This window comes from Aspergillus melleus (assembly GCF_016097325.1).
Source record: "Aspergillus melleus strain CBS 546.65 chromosome Unknown contig7, whole genome shotgun sequence".
NCBI classification, from domain to species: domain Eukaryota; kingdom Fungi; phylum Ascomycota; class Eurotiomycetes; order Eurotiales; family Aspergillaceae; genus Aspergillus; species Aspergillus melleus.
This window is the reverse complement of record NW_025763376.1, coordinates 1389085-1404834: the sequence shown is the minus strand read 5'-3', so window position 1 is coordinate 1404834 and position 15750 is coordinate 1389085. Positions and strand designations below refer to the sequence as shown.

Here is a 15750-nt window from a genome sequence, read left to right as displayed (position 1 = left end):
GAGAATTCAATACCCTCCATTTGTCGCCGTGGTTAAGAGCATGTAGGCGTTTGAATGCCTGAGGCAGGCAGCCAAGCATTTTTAGGTAGGTAGGCAACACCGTGGAAGACATTAAACCGTCCTACATCGATTCATCAGTCCGGTGTTAATAAAGGCATCTGTTAATTCATTCTGTTGTGTGTACACCCAGTCCCTGCAGAACGCCCTAGATAGTTTAATAGCGAAGCTTTCAGCTACTTCGTAGATCACTGCCGCGAAAGATCTTTGCCGGCAGTTGGCTCGGCACGCGTCATGATTTCAGGCACGGGAACCCGATCCGGATGCAGCCGTCGTCGATGCCGAACCCTTCGAATCGACTAGCCTGCATGGCACTAAACTGTACGGCTTTTGCCCTGGGGATTAGTTTTTGCTCTGAACTCAATGCGGACAATTTTCAATTTTCTCTGCGACGTATCATCCCCTGTCGCTTTGTCGTTCCATCCGTGTCATAGATAATGGCTCCCCCGGGGAGCTCGGGGCAATCGAAACCATCGAAACTACGGAGGTAGGGAGGCCGCAGACCATTGACCATGTGAAAATGACTAACAGGAGCAGTATACTCAATCCACTAACATGGAGAGCGCGCCTCGAGTTGGACTCATGGTCCTTTCTACTAATGCTGAAAGGCGCATTACCGCCAACGATAGTCATCGCCATGTGAGTTGCTTGCTTGCTCTTCAGACTCAATCTTTTCCCGGAGAACAAACCTAACATGAAATATATAGCCACCAGAGTGATGCTATTGCCGATATCACACTCACGATAGGCTACCTATCAGCCCTGATCTCCGTGCTCTCTCAGGCCTTAATGCCGCGCGCCAAATTCATGAAAATCATGTTCTTCGACCTCCTATCGACCTGCGTCTCAGCCTCGCTATGCTGTCTAGCAGTCTACTGCGCCGTCGAGGCAAGAAAACACAACACGCCCGCAGACGCCAGTGAGAGCGTCCGGAACGGCTTCAGCAGCGACGCCTGCGCTGTCTCTGCCATCTGGTTGATTTTTATGATTTGGTTCGTGCCAGTACATCACGCTTACCTAGAGAAATTGCAAGTACGTAAATTAACAAAGACTTTCTAGGGCCGCGAATACCCTCCGTGCCCTACGCCCTATGGAGCTACAAGACCCAATGGTCGCGTTCTCCATCTTCTGCTCCGTCACCATCACCCGCGCCGGTACTTTTGTTACTCTATCCGAAGGCTTAAGTTTCATTGCACGTCTGCTGAAAGGCTTCATGATTGGGTTCGCCATCGCCACTGGCGTGTCGCTCTTCATCGTGCCAATCACCAGTCGCGGTGACGTTTTTCATGATGTCAAGGGCTACGTAGCGCAGGTCGATGCCCTGCTGAAAGCCCAGATTGACTTTGTGGTTGGGAGTGAGGACGCGTGGACGGGTGGGAAGGGCCTGTTGAGTCGAACACGCACGGCGCGGAGTATGCGGGAGGCGGAAGCGCCGGGGGAGTCTGGGCTGGAGGGGAAGCGGAAACGGCTGGCGGCGGGGATGGGGAGGTTGAATGCCCTGCATGGGAAATTGCAGTCGGATTTGTTCTACTCGACGGATGAGTTTGCGTGGGGGAAGCTGTCGGCGGAGGATTTGAAGCAGGTGGGTGGGTTGATGCGGAGTCTGTTGCTGCCTCTGTCGGGGATGGTCATGTTGCCGGATATTTTGGAGATGGTCGTGAATGATGAAGGGACGAGGGAGAGTGCCGGAGATATCCCTGATGAACAGGATGCTGAGAAACAGGCGCTGAAGCATTCGGAGATCCAGAGGGTCGTGCAGACATTGCATGAACGGCTCGTGGAGGCGTCGAATCTAACGACAACAGGATTGCAGTATGTTCTTCTCGCGTTCGAATTGATCAAGCCGAAGCAGCTGGAACGACAGCTCAACGCTCGGGCAGACGAGGAGTCTCGAGCCGGCGCATTGAGTCCGCTACAGCCAGGTTTCACAGCCCGGTTTGAACATCAGCTGCAGGAATACCATGCCTCGCGCAAACACCTGCCGCGCGCTCTCGCCTCGCTTGGGGCATTCTCAGTCCCCGAAAAAGTGACGGATTATACCTCCGACGACCCGCGCACACTCGCTGCAGACTCCGACGTGCGACAGGAGTTCTTCCTCATCCTTTATATGGGCCATTTACAAGAGACCCTGCTCAAGGCAACTCTCGACCTGGTCAAGTTCGCAGACAGCAAAATCGCCGACGGGACCATGAAGCACAACCGGGTCCTCTTCCCCAAACAGAACTCGATTCGAGAATGGATCTCGCTCAACCCCGAGAAGAAAGAGTCCGACAGCGCATCAGACCGCAGAGAGTCTTCACCTGCTAATTCCTCGACGGTGTACGATCCCCCGTCCGGCCAATTCCCCGACCCCGAGCATCTGCCTCCGGCCAACCTGTTCGAAAAAGGCAGCACCATCCTCCGCGTCATCTCCCGTGTCATTCGCTCCGAGCAGAGCCTTTTCGGGTTCCGAGTCGCGGCGGCTTCCTTTAGCGTGGGCATCCTGGCTTTTCTGCACCAGACTCAGGACTTCTTCATCCATCAGCGGTGTATCTGGGCGATGATTGTCATCGTGATCGGGATGAACCCGACGAGCGGACAGACCATGTTCGGCTTCATGGCTAGGATCGCAGCGACTGCCATATCGTTAGTGCTGAGCTTGGTTATCTGGTACATTGTGGACCAGAAGACTGCAGGGATCATCGTATTCCTGTACGTTGCCAATGTCTTCGAGGTAAGACCCAGAACCTTTCCTTTCTCCCATCCTTATCACTCTCCTCCTACACTAGTGCACCATCTCCACCACACCACTCCCCACTAACCATAAAGAAAACAGTACTACTTCTACATCAAAGTCCCCCAATACTTCGGCGCGGCCGTCATCTCCATCGTAACCCTAAACGTGATCGTCGGGTACGAGCTGCAAGTCCGCAAACTCGGTCTCGAAGCAGCCACCTCCAACGGCCAACCCTACTACCCGATCTACCTCTTCGGGCCGTACAAACTCGCCGCCGTGGCCGCCGGCTGCGCCATCTCTTTCTTCTGGGTGATTTTCCCGTACCCGATCACGGCGAAGTCGACGCTGCGGAAGGCGCTGGGACGGGGGCTGTTTGTGCTGGCGAGGTTTTATGGTTGTATGCATGCTACTGTGGAGATGTGGTTGGTTAGTGGGGAGGTGGATAGTCACCATAACCATGACCATCACCACGACCAAGATGGAAGCTCTAACCATAACCATGAACATAGCAGAAACAGTGATACTCACAACGGAGAAAGCCATCCCGCGACTAAGAGCATGGATGAAACGCGTCTCACCCTCGAAACCGCCCTCCACAACATCTTCAAGGAAGAAATGATGCTGCTGAACCAACTCCGCATGCACAGCCACTTCAGTACCTTTGAGCCTGCCATCGGCGGCAAATTCCCCAAACCGGTCTACGATACCATCATCGGCGAGATTCAACGCATGTTGACGAGTATGGCGTTGATGGCGCAGACGACGCGGACTTTGGATGCGTTGGCTCCAAGGAACACCACCACCACCACCACCACCACCACCACCACCACTCCCCCCGAGAGTAACGATACCGAGAACAATAATCCCAACGACAAGGACAGTGATAATCATACCGATAAGAGAAATCCATGGATATCCCGCCTCGCCACGATCGCCCTGCACTCCCCCGATTTCACCTCCCACGCCACCACATCGCTACTCTGCCATCTCTCCGCGTCTTTAACAAACGCACAACCCTTACCCCCGTACCTCTCAACAGGCGACTCGTTCCCGCTAGCGCGCGAACTACAAAAGATCGACGGCGAGATGCTGAGTATCCGACATGTTGAGGACCCGGCGTTTTCGGCGTTTGTGGCGCTTGAGGTCCTACGATCTGTTGTTGGGTTTGGGTTGAGGGGGTTGTTGAGGTACGTTTTTTTTTTCTTCTTCTTTTTACTTTCTTTCTCACCTTTGGATGGACTTCAAGTGGGTTGGTGTTTTTAAATGAGAGCCATTGCTAATATGTGTGCTTTATGGTATAGAGATGTAAAAGGGTTAGTCGGTGAACTGAATTTCGACTTTCAAGGTCGACAGGAATCCTTGGATTGGGCTGAGACGAGACGGTTGATCTCGGATCATGATTAGTTGGTAGATATACGTACTATACCTACATACATGCAGTGGATGTAAAGCACAAATACGATATCTTGATAGATTTTCCAGCGCTCTATGTAGGAAAGTAGTAAGGTCAGAAATGTATATCTTATATTGGTGGAAGCTCATTGCGATGCTGCTTTTGATGAAAGAATTGATGGTTCTCCATTGGGCAACCTGCATTAGTAGACCGTAGGTTACTGAGTTGATCTCACACCTAGATTACAGTGAGGACCACATCGTTCCCATAAACTAGTCAACTCAGTTATCCATGAATGCATTATTCACATTACCATTAATTTTAACTATCGCTCTAGATAGGCCTATCTATCTGTGCCTGCACAGTCAGTCCTGCTGCACGAGTTTTCTTTTCATTTCTTTTCTTTTTACAACGGTTTTGGCGGCGGAGACAAGGAAAAAGAAACCCCTTCCGCATCTCGCAATGTCGTATATCCCACCATCTCCAGGAGATAGCGCTCTCGCGACAGCAAAACCTTACGACCCTCGCCTTCTAGGAACATGCGACAAAGATCCCGCAGAGTCGACTGCTCGGCTGCCGACACACGCAGCAGATGACACGGCGCCAGTGAGATCTCGTTGTGCTCTGGCGACGAGCGGAAGATGGTCTCGTGCAAAGAGGCCGGGACGGATTTATCGTGCGCGAGCCAGGCACACAGGGAGTCGAAGAGGTCGTTGTTGACGATGAATTGAAGGAGGGTGTCGAGCGAGGTGCAGTCGAGGTCCGGCGACGGGAGGGGTTCCAGGGCGTTGTAAAGCGCGATGGTACTGGCCAGGCTCTCGAGGAGGAGGGCATGTTTCTCGTCGTCTCCCGTATCGCTACTCTCCTTGCTGGACGCGGGCTGCAGCAGAGTGTGATTCGCCGGCGAGGCCAGCGGCCGGTCGTAGCCTAGCTGGATCCGCCAGAACCGATTACACGCCACCTGGAGCACCATGCAGGGGATCAACACCACGTATCCCCACCACATGCGAGCCGTGACCATGGACGCGGCGCCGGCGACGAGACCTGTCGAGCCGGAGATGACAGCGTGCCATTGGAACCGGCGGAAGCGGAGTTTTAACCGATCGCGAAACGTCGCCACGTTAGGGGACTCCATCACGGCGACGATATGACGTTGGAATCGCCAGACCAGGTACGCGGACCAGACGGCGTTGACGAGGCCAAAGGCCGCAGCAAAGGCGTTTCCCACGAACCCAGATAGTAAGTTACTCGCATGGAAGACGCGCGGGTTGGCACCCCAGATGGCCATGAGGGCGCCCGTCCCGACCAGCAGGGCGCCGATGCCCAGAAGAATATCCATGGCAATCCGGTCGATGAATTCGGTGCCGAGTTCGCGGAACCCGACGCCAAGGCGGATGTCGATGAGATTAACAAGATCGGTGTCGACCGTCGAAGCCGACGACGCGGTGAGGCAGTGATGGCGCAGGGATTTCAGGTACTGGCGTTCGGAACGTAGGACCCGCACGTTCTGCCAACTGAGAAAGCCATCGCGGACGGCTACTGCGGCCATCATCAGGGCCAGGGGGCCTCCGATAGCCATGAGGATCATGGCGTGTCGGGGCACCGGGATCTGGTTCCAGACGTTGGCGGCGAAATCTCCCGCATTGGCAAACTCTAGGTAACCGGTGCTGGCCAGCAGGCTGTTGCGGTACCAAGGGGGGTGGACCAGGTGCAATCCATGTCGCCTGGAGCGTTTGTAGCGGACAAAACTGGCGACGGGGAAGTGGTCGGTCTCTTCGGTCTCCTCATGATGGACGGCTTTGGAGGACGCGTTAGAGGAAGGAGGGAGCTGCGAGGGGGCCATGAGGGAGTGGGGGAAAAACGCGGCTCATCCCGAGGGAGGTGAGGCCCGGGGGAGGACAAGGAGGAGAAAGAAGAGGAGAGAAGAAAGAGAGAAAGAGAGAAAGAGAGGGAGGGGAGAGGGAGAAAGGGAAAAAAGGTAACTACTGGTGGAGTGGCTTGGACGGAAAGAGGTGAAAGGAAGGGAGGGAAAAGAGGGAGAAAGAGAGAATTTTATGCGAGGGCGAAGAATGTCGGTCTGTCGGGAAGCAGAGAGAGAGAGAGAGCCGGGGGGAGTGACTGAGTGGCCCCGGGAAGAGAAGCTTGGCCTTGCCCTGTAGGGCTGAAGTGGATTCGCTGCAGGCAATCGTGTTCTTTTATGATGTATAGCGGTTTTTTCTCTATGATATGCTTGGGGATATCTCGGGTTTAATAGAAATAGAAAGAAAATATTACTCAAACACGGGGCCAATTGACCGGCCATCTGCACTTCTGCCTAACCCTTCCAAACCAAGCATCGGTGGGCCCCTCCTGAGAGCGGGGATGGCTTTAGTTTCTCCAATGGAGGATCGTGAAGGCTCGCCATGAATCCGGATTCTGGTGGATCACGGAGTCTCGGAAGTTCTTGCTTCAACGAGAGCTTGTATTGTGATCGATCGCTTGCCTCCTCCATTCGCTTATGTGTCCCTTGGTTGACGAATGCCGCTAGTCTCGTTTACTCGCGTCATCCAATTTTCGATCATCCGGTCATATACTCTTTTAATTGTCCACTTAACATACACATGTATTCAGAAATAAACTAGACAGATAGAAAAAAAAAAAATTGTCTACGCCCCCTTCGCATCTTTCACTGGCTTACTCTCCGAGCTCAATGCCTTGATCAGCCGAACGCCTGCGTCCGCTGTCTCCTGCTGAGGCCACGACCAGAATTTCTCCGATTTCCCATTGCCATTTTGCTCCTCGTGTAGGGCTTCCTCGGAGCCCGTCTTCACGTCGGTGGCAGTGGTGTAAACGCTGACACGGTCCTGGAAGCGCACCTTGGTCTTGCTGCGTGGAGATGCACATTCCGAGAAGGTATCCAGATACGCCTTGCGCACTGCATACCGTTTGGCCGATTCCCGGCGTTTGATACCCTCCGTCAACTTTTGCAAGCCCGTGTGCACTGCGAAGCGCACCACCAGGTAGGCCCATTCTGCCACCAGGATGGACAGCAGCAGGTAGGTAGTGTTCACCTCTTGCATTCCGTCGCGGTACAGGTATACGATGGCGGCCGTGGACAAACATCCGAGCCAAGTGAGGAGCTCCAACCCTTGCAGCGATGGTCCTATCGAGTCGGCACGGATCGGCGGCGGTCGCTGACACTCCAAACTCAATTTGAAGAAGTCACCACGCAATTCCAACCAGTTATTTGCTAAGAATCCTAAAGGCACCAAAGGCCACGAGATGCCAAACAGAGCCAGATACCCGTATTGAACGCACATCTCCAGGATATCTTCATGCACGTTATACTCGTCCGCCTCGGTCTCGTTGCGAACGCGCGTGAGGAAACTCGCCTCGTCGGGCGAATCCGCCAACAACCGATCGGTCTGTTTCGAGTGGTTCCTGGCGTGGCCTGCCGTTTCTCGCTTTTCGCGGTAATCGCGCCATTTCTGCAATAGCACACGTTTCACGTAGGGGAACACCACCTCCTCGCCAAAGTTGAGAGCCTGTGCGGTGATAGACAGCGAGATGACCTCCTGCTGCAATCGAGAGGTGTCGATGTGCACTTGCGACGGGTTCAAGGTGTTGGACACTCCTCGTACGCGGAACACATCGAGATACGGCAAGATGCGTTCGCCAAACGGGACGTACACAAAAGCCGTCAGAATAGTAGGCAGGAACGCCGTGATGAAGTGCATAACAAAAGTCTTTGACGTCTGGGCTAGGTCGTATTGGTCCTGGGTGCGGTAGTTCTCGTACTTGGTCAACCGAAGGGCGACTCGGGTGAGCACGTTGGTGATTGAGGGCAACGAAAGCGAGAAAAGCACGGTCGGCAGGAACTCCAGGTAGCTCTTGAAGGGACCATTATACACCTCGGAAATAAAAACCTCCAAAGCAAACGAGGCCACGATCAGTGTGCCGAGTGCTAAACTTGCGACCGTGGCAAAGGGGATCAACAAAAGCTGGCGAAGAAGCTGCTTGTGGGCCGAGAAAACACGCATGGTCTCTCCGGTGATGGGATCCTTGATTTCCTTGTCCCAAACGTACTGCACACGATTGACCTTCAGCGCGCCAACACCTTTAACGTTCCATCGCAAGCTGAGCTCGGTCTCGCGAATCTTCCAATATTCAACAAAGACAATGCACCAGAGGCAGTTAACCACGGCGCCAGCGACGGAATAAGGGCCTAGATAGAGCCACGAAAAGACACCCCATGCGGCGGGAAAGAACAGGAAAGTCGAATAGCAATGAATGAAGGCGAAGTAAAAGGCAACCTAAAATACGATCCCCGTTAGTACACCAGACAGAACCCACAACCCAACTATAAGAGTGGTTATCAGGAAAACACCCACCTTCTCGCCAAACAAAGCTCTAATAGCGTCCAGATCATCCGGTGTCAGCAATACGGACCGACTCCATTTCCGCAACAGCTCGGCGTTTGCAGCCGGATCGTGCAGCGGGATAGCCGCGGTGACATGTTTCCACGGACCATGCTGCGCCGTGATGCCAGCACCTCCCAGCGACTTCTGCCACGTCACTGCGTGGTATACCGACCGAAGTTCTTCGGCAGGGCTTTCGGATTCGGCGATGGTCTGGTCGTCGCCAACGGGCAGCTCGTGGGCAATTCCATACAGCCAGTCTTTCACGCTGTTCCCATTTGTCAGAATGATGAAGGTGTAGTAATGATTGCGAAACGATGGTGAGTGGCGTACCGAGACTGATGGACCATTTTCCCTAGGTGATCGCGGGGTACCCGAATGAACACCAGCAGCGAGGAGCCATGACCATGGCGGACTTGGGTCTGCAGATGGGCTTCTTCGAGATCATGGATGAGGGTGCGGAATTCTTCGACAGCCTGGGTGAATTCTACCGATGTCAGCGTCACGAACGGGACACGAATGGTGTACGCGGAGCGGCAACTTACCGAGATCCTCAAAATCAAAGCGAACCACCCAATCCACCCCCAGATTATCGGACTCCGACTGATCGGGAGGGCCGTAGGCGGAAAAGAACGCCATGTCGGCCAAAATGTGTATACGATTGAGGAGAGTTGAAAAGGGTCAGGAAGGAGGAAGGAGAGAAAGAACGGGCATCATCTCAGCGGATGAATTTTTTAAGTGGTACAAGAAAGTGATGCTGAGGGGAGGAAAGAGGAAGAAGAGGAGAAGATTGGCGAGCAAGGGATGGGTTTCCCCCACAAATGGGCGTCTGACAAAGCGTTGGCGATCGATTGCGCCCAGGGTTATTTTTATTCTAATTTAGAACAGGAAGGAAGCCCATGACGATTCTTCCATTTTTCACTTTCAGGTTCTTTTCATACCCGGAGTAAGGTACAGTAAACACTTCCGTCAACCGTGGAAAGCGCCGAGGATCCGTGCCAAGCTTCAGCCCTACAGGGCATGGCCGTATTACCACTGAAGTCCTTACAACAGATATGAATAGAATAACACGGTTGAACACTGTTATGACCCCCAATCTCCCGCTGGTTCATCTGAAAATCTGAAATAGACTGGTCCCTCAAATCTATTCCATCTAAACCCCATAGTTAACTACACTATCTCTGCTAACCACGTACCATCCTTCCAGCATCGGTAAGCGCCAGCTCCTGGTAAGTGGTTGCCTAGAGCCACCGTCGAATATTCCAGGACCACCGTTCCAAGCGAAGTCAATTCCTTCCTACGAAGTACGCCAGAAATGAGTTCTAATTATCCCCCGCATTGTACAGTCTAACCGAGCTACCGAGAATACACAGTAAGGGGGTTGACTGCGATGCAATGCATCTCCCTGATAAGCATCTGGCAACGACCTTCTCTTTTTGTCCATTCTAATTCCTGGTCCAAGGCAAACGATGAACTGGCAGTACTCCACGGACGGAACTAAATACCTGAGTAAAAATACCACCCAGCCATCGGTGTATTTGCAAAGCAGAATGTTGCTGCCTGCGCTTCCGTCCTTGCTTTCGGCCTCAAATCCGGTGTAGTGCCGGTGGGGCGGGCGGGGCCAGGCTCCTCCATCCAGTCCCGGCCACCAATAGCCGGCACATCCTTGCGGCCCTTGGTATCGTTACCTGCTACTTACAGGCCACAGGGCTGCTTAGGTCTCCACTCGTAGGGATGGAAATTGGCAATGCAGAATTTCGATGCCTGCTTCTTCCTCTTCAAAGTCTGCTCCGTAACTTTCTATCCCACACAAGCATGGTCTGGATAAGGCACGCCACTACATCTTCATCCCGAGGTCGTTCGGAACCCTCGGAATTTGGCGTCTGCGTCTATGGTTATTATTAATTCCATTCCCACCCCTTCGATCGATCCAGTTGTAGACCGACGGGAGTAAGGTAAACCTCGCGGATACGGATGCAATGCACCTTCTCCAGTTAATTAATCACGACTACTTAATCTTGGACCGTCGGTCGGCTTCATCAAACTCACGAGACGCCTTTAATCAAACACTCGTACTTCGTACCGATACAAAGCCCCCGTCGTCTCTCCACCTTAGTTCTCTATTTACCTTTTCATCCTAAACTAAGATATATAAAACCACCCGTCACTTGACCTCTACGTCATTAGTGGCTATCCTCACCCTACAACTACAAGTCGCAGTCAACTACCAAGTACTAGTTTCGACGCGCCTCCCTGTCCATCCCGCCAATCCTCCTATTCCTGTCACTTTTGCCTTGGAGATCAACCGAAACCAATGCTGTCATCTGCCGTTGAAACTATGGCCCGTCGATTCTTTCCCGGACAGAACGCCGCGTTCGGGCTGAGCTTGTTTCTATTTACGTTCATGTTTCTGCCTACCCTGGTCATGCTATTGGCTGTCGTCGTGGTGGTCATCATGTATTACCCGCGACTGCGGAAGACGAGCCATGCTGAGTAGACATTGATGATTCAAGGTGGGTGGGTTTTCCGTGGCGGGCTTGATTCTCTCAACAACACTAACGATTCAGTCGCAGACGGTTGATTTTTTTTTTTTTTTACTTGTACACTACGCGACGCATTCTACGATTCACACGATCGGGTCGAATTAGGGGGATACGTTGGTTGACTGGGGAATAATCTTTGCTTTTTCTTTCTCTCTCTCTCTCTCTCATATATCCTGTATTATACGTTTCTCCTTTTTTTGCGGTTTGCCCTGCTCCGTCGATTTGGAATTTGGCCGGTCAACAACCCCTTTTCTTGTATCCCTTAAATATTCAACTCCTCTCCTTTTATTTTTATTATTCTATAGCCCCGTCCCCACGAACACTCCTTAATGATACACAGAAATGCAAAGATGATTTTCCACCGAACGGCAAAAACACGCCAAATACGACTTTGTACTCCCTGAATGGTAACTAAAGTGTAACCCACCCGACCAATTTACCCGCTATATCCCTGCCACTTAATTTCCAACTAAACCGCCCGAACCCTGGAGACTCAAGACCCTTTAGGTAACAAGGTAGCTACTTTCCTGGTTCCTTGGTAATTCTCTCCCCATGAACCCATCGAACGGATCAACCCGGCCAAGAGTCCAAGACAGTCGGTACTCGGTACCCGATTGCCCAGGACCCGAGATCGAGGCTTGGTGTAACGGCGATCGACATGTCCAAGGGCCAAGACTAACGGTTTGATCGAGAACTTTCTGAGCTAGTTGATGTTTTCTTGTCAGGTAGGTAGGTAGTTAAGTCTTGTGAGGTAGGTAGGTAGTTAAGTAGTTATGCCGTGGGTAGGAACCCGGTCGTAGTACAGTTGTAGTGGTAGTTACTGATTTAGACATCTGCAGTTTGTGATCTATATCGATGCCTTATTGCCTTAGAGATTGATTATAGGTCAGTAACTGATTGTTCGTTCGGAAGTCCGTGTCCAGTGAATTCTTTTCGCCGTTGTCGCGCCTCACCTCCGTGGATGGGTTGGTGTTGCTGTTCGACAGCCGAGGGATGTGGAGTTCGAAGTCGTGCGGTGCATGTGCTGACCTGACTGTCCCAGATGTTGGGCCTCCTTGGTTCGTAAGTACCTAGTTTAGACGTACGGACTATGAAGTATTCGTTATTGAATGGAGGAAAAGGGTCAGTGTTTTCGAGATGAGTGGGGGATAGCAATGAGTTACTTTAATGGGAAGGTGGTTTTAGGGGTTGCTTTCCCCCTTTTATACAGGGGTTTTGGGTTTGCTTCAAGACAGTCTCGCATTGCATTTGTTGTCAGACTTAACTCGCCCCGAGAGTATAAGTATACCTTATCGATCAGAGATTGATAGCTAAGTATCTCTGAGATGAATTCATGGCTGGGTATACTCTGACCTTGCGCAGGGGATAGTAAAAGGGAACATATATCAACAACTTTTTACAGAATGGGCAGGTCTTACCACTTCCTCGCATTCCTTGCATCTGTCCTTGAAGCGCATGGATGTGTCGTTCCCCAATAGTTTGCCATGTATGTATACACCGCATCTAACAGTGCTTGTTACAAAGTGAACAAGTAGATAGAGTGAATTATCACCTTCCTCAATCTACAAATCAAAAGACATTATTAAACCTCAACTCCAAAGCACAGTCCCAACATAAAAACATCATCATAGCCCACCCCCCTCCGTCAACGGAATCTCATCCGCAACCCTCACCTCCACCTCCACCTTCTTAACAATCCCCCCAGAGGTATGCCGATCCAAGAACTCACGATCCCCCGCAAATATATGCGTCGTGATATTCGCCAGTATATGCCGTTCGACGCCATCCTCGCCCACCACCTCCCGCTGCTGCACGTAGGGCATGATCCATCTCGTTTTCCAGTCTTGGCTGAATTGGGTCGCACTAGCACTAGCACTGGCAGTGGCATTCCCGTTACCGCGACCGGTACCCTTAAACATAGTGCTGAGGGGCGTGTTCGAGCCGTTCGCGATGCGCGTATGTCGTCTATATCGATGGCGAACGCGCGTGATGAATTTCCGGACGAGCCAGACGGCAAGAGGGCGGAGGCAGGGTATCGAGGCGGTGATTAGCACCGCGCCGGCTTCGATGAACATCCAGCGCAGGAGGGTGACGCGGTTAGTGCGCGGGTTGCGCGAGAGCATGATGGTTGGGTATTCGATTGTTTTGACGAGGGAGGCGGCCATTGCGCTGGGAGGGTTGGTTAGGGGTGTTAGTGTTAGATTTGAAACTTGAGAAGATTGCACTTGAGAAGAAGGGTTGGGGTTGAGGAAAAGGATGGGGATAGGGAAAGGAGAAGGAGGGCGTACACGACTCCTAGGCTAAGGAGGGAGATCAAGACCAGTTTCACGCGGACGGTCCAGTTGAAGCGCCAGAATATGTAGACGGGGAAGACTGCGAGCAGAAGATCACAAGCGGAGTTGAATGCTACTTTCTCTTCAATAATTGGGCCTGGTAGGAGGAGAGTGAAGCCGGTCTTACCTCCTTGGAAATAACCATATTTGATCTGAATATCCAACGACTCGCAATGCGACTGCCTCCCTGGGTGGAATAGCTCTCCCACATGGATGGAACACTGGAAGAACAGCAGAAACACGCTCACGGCATTGATGACGATCTGAAAAGGAATAAGAAGCCATAGCACCATTCTATGCAGTGCCCGAGCTGCGAGCAACTCAATCAAGTAGAGAATGAAACCAATGCGTCCGGCTGTCGCAGCCAGAACGACGATGGCTTGGCCGATGGCAGAATATTTGAGCGAGTTGGCTTCATGATTAGGCCCCTGAGATCCAGCAGCCAGCCCGTACCCGAATTCAACGGCTATATTGGATATCGCAGCGGCAGTAATGAGCAAAGCCTAGGAAGATGAGTCAATCTAGCAAACGAAGGGCTGGACAGCGGCAGAAAGTTAAAGGACCAACCAAGCCAAATAACGTCACCAGATCACTCAGCTGGAAATTGCCGAATTTATAATTGCTCACAGACCGCAGGACGACAGCCACAATTGATAGCCCAGTCACGACCCACACGGTCACCAGTAGCTCGGGTCCGTAATTGACTGTCGAGACTGGCTTCGGAAAGGGGTGCGTCGCATTCTTGCCATGTGTCCCAGAATCCATATCACATTCTCGGTGCAGCAAGAGGAGTCAGAAGGAAAATTAAGATCGATAATACCTCGAGTCCCGGACGAGGGGCGAGGGGCCGAGGAGAAACATCTCCATCAAAATACCAACACCGTTGCGGCAGTCCGTCGGACACCCACAATCCTCAATCGGGTGACCCGCGATTAATCTAAAGTTATCAAGACAGGACGGGACGAAAGGTGGAGAGGCATCCAATCCCCTGGCCTGTGAGAGGATAGAGATTATCGGCACTACGCGTCGCTAGGTAAGCATCGCCGAGCGATTCGGCCGCTGAACGAGTGTTCTCGGGGGATTGCTCAGCTGGCCTTAGGCGTTTGTCGATCCCTATCCGCATTGAGGTGAAAAATGATCATGGATGGAGAGATCGTTTTATTGGAAACGACACCGTTGGCATCCTTGTGTGCTAAATAGGCCGTCACTAACACAAATTAAGCATATCGAGCGTTGGATATGGCGCTAAGGATCCACCGATCCACCGATCCACTCTGTTTTTGGCAGAGCTTTCGCATCGCCCCTATCTGATCGGGCGGGAACTGTTGCTGTGAATTGTGGAGGCAAGTAGGCTCCGAATCGAGCCATGTTACCTGGTTGGCATAAAGGGGCTCATTGGCTTTAAGTGAGACCATGAAGGGTTGTATGGAAACGTAAAGCAAGACGCACGAGAGCACGCGGCTACGGCATGCGGCAGCGGCATTTATAAATAACATTTGGGGAATACACCCGAAGATGAGTGGCTAGGAAATGTTTAGGGTGATATGATTAATTGCAATGTAAAGGCAGTTTGTTGACATGCCAGCCTGCAGGGTATCTATAGTAGTAATCGACAGTGAATCGAGCATCTGACAGGGAGTGACGAATTGGCGGAAGAGACGCCCGCTGTCGAGATATCTAAAACGCAGTGTTAATTTCCGTAATCCTTGGATCTCGTGTCACTTCCTAGGAAGGGGTCCTCGACAGACCGAAAAGACGTGTCTCATAGATATAGATCTCCGAGTAGCCTCAGGCCAGACTTCTGGGGAACCCGCATCCATGAGTCGTATGGGTAACAAGGCACTCTAATGCGAATTATTGACTCCCATAGGTTGTGATATGAGATTTGTTCGCGGTGCATACGACTGAGCTATCTACCTCTAAGTGAGACTCGGGTATCATAATCACCGACAGCTATATCCCTTTTGAATTAGCCCAATAATCTTATCAGGATTGGGATACTCGGACCAGATCATTCGACCATACCGCATAATTGTTGCAAACCTATATTTTCTCTTACTGCCTTATGAGTTCACGGGAATAGGTCTCGTAAGAGATGTGTGAAACCATCGATAAGATCTAAGGTTGGACAGATCATTTCAGTTAGACCAAATAAGAAGTACGATGTAGCCTAGAAACCTGGTGGTTTACTGCTCAACGAGGGTAAAATAAAGAATTCAGAGACCCCTATGCGCTACCCGTAGTCATAAAGGGTGGCTGGAATGGCCCAAACAGGGGACAAGAGCCAGAGTCAGGCCCTTCGACATGATAG

General features: G+C 51.9%; 5 protein-coding genes across 5 annotated transcripts; 2 read left to right on the top strand and 3 right to left on the bottom strand.

Moving 5' to 3' along the window:
- Positions 1 to 655: 655 nt before the first annotated feature.
- LDX57_011397 (uncharacterized protein) lies at positions 656 to 4177 on the top strand (the record flags this gene model as incomplete). Its single annotated transcript, XM_046093143.1, has 5 exons — positions 656 to 696; positions 765 to 1049; positions 1117 to 2770; positions 2873 to 3960; positions 4075 to 4177. 5 exons carry the CDS (start codon positions 656 to 658, stop codon positions 4175 to 4177), a joined length of 3171 nt encoding a protein of 1056 aa, XP_045949121.1.
- Positions 4178 to 4572: 395 nt separating this feature from the next.
- On the bottom strand, positions 4573 to 6468 carry LDX57_011396 (uncharacterized protein; the record flags this gene model as incomplete). Its single annotated transcript, XM_046093142.1, has 2 exons — positions 4573 to 5963; positions 6441 to 6468. 2 exons carry the CDS (start codon positions 6466 to 6468, stop codon positions 4573 to 4575), a joined length of 1419 nt encoding a protein of 472 aa, XP_045949120.1.
- A 343-nt stretch (positions 6469 to 6811) lies between these two features.
- On the bottom strand, positions 6812 to 8185 carry LDX57_011395 (anoctamin family protein; the record flags this gene model as incomplete). The annotated part of the gene is made up of 1 exon (XM_046093141.1): positions 6812 to 8185. One exon carries the CDS (start codon positions 8183 to 8185, stop codon positions 6812 to 6814), a length of 1374 nt encoding a protein of 457 aa, XP_045949119.1.
- A 246-nt stretch (positions 8186 to 8431) lies between these two features.
- Positions 8432 to 8887, top strand: LDX57_011394 (uncharacterized protein; the record flags this gene model as incomplete). Its single annotated transcript, XM_046093140.1, has 2 exons — positions 8432 to 8446; positions 8525 to 8887. 2 exons carry the CDS (start codon positions 8432 to 8434, stop codon positions 8885 to 8887), a joined length of 378 nt encoding a protein of 125 aa, XP_045949118.1.
- A 3844-nt stretch (positions 8888 to 12731) lies between these two features.
- LDX57_011393 (uncharacterized protein) lies at positions 12732 to 14204 on the bottom strand (the record flags this gene model as incomplete). The annotated part of the gene is made up of 3 exons (XM_046093139.1): positions 12732 to 13275; positions 13395 to 13942; positions 14007 to 14204. 3 exons carry the CDS (start codon positions 14202 to 14204, stop codon positions 12732 to 12734), a joined length of 1290 nt encoding a protein of 429 aa, XP_045949117.1.
- Positions 14205 to 15750: the final 1546 nt, after the last annotated feature.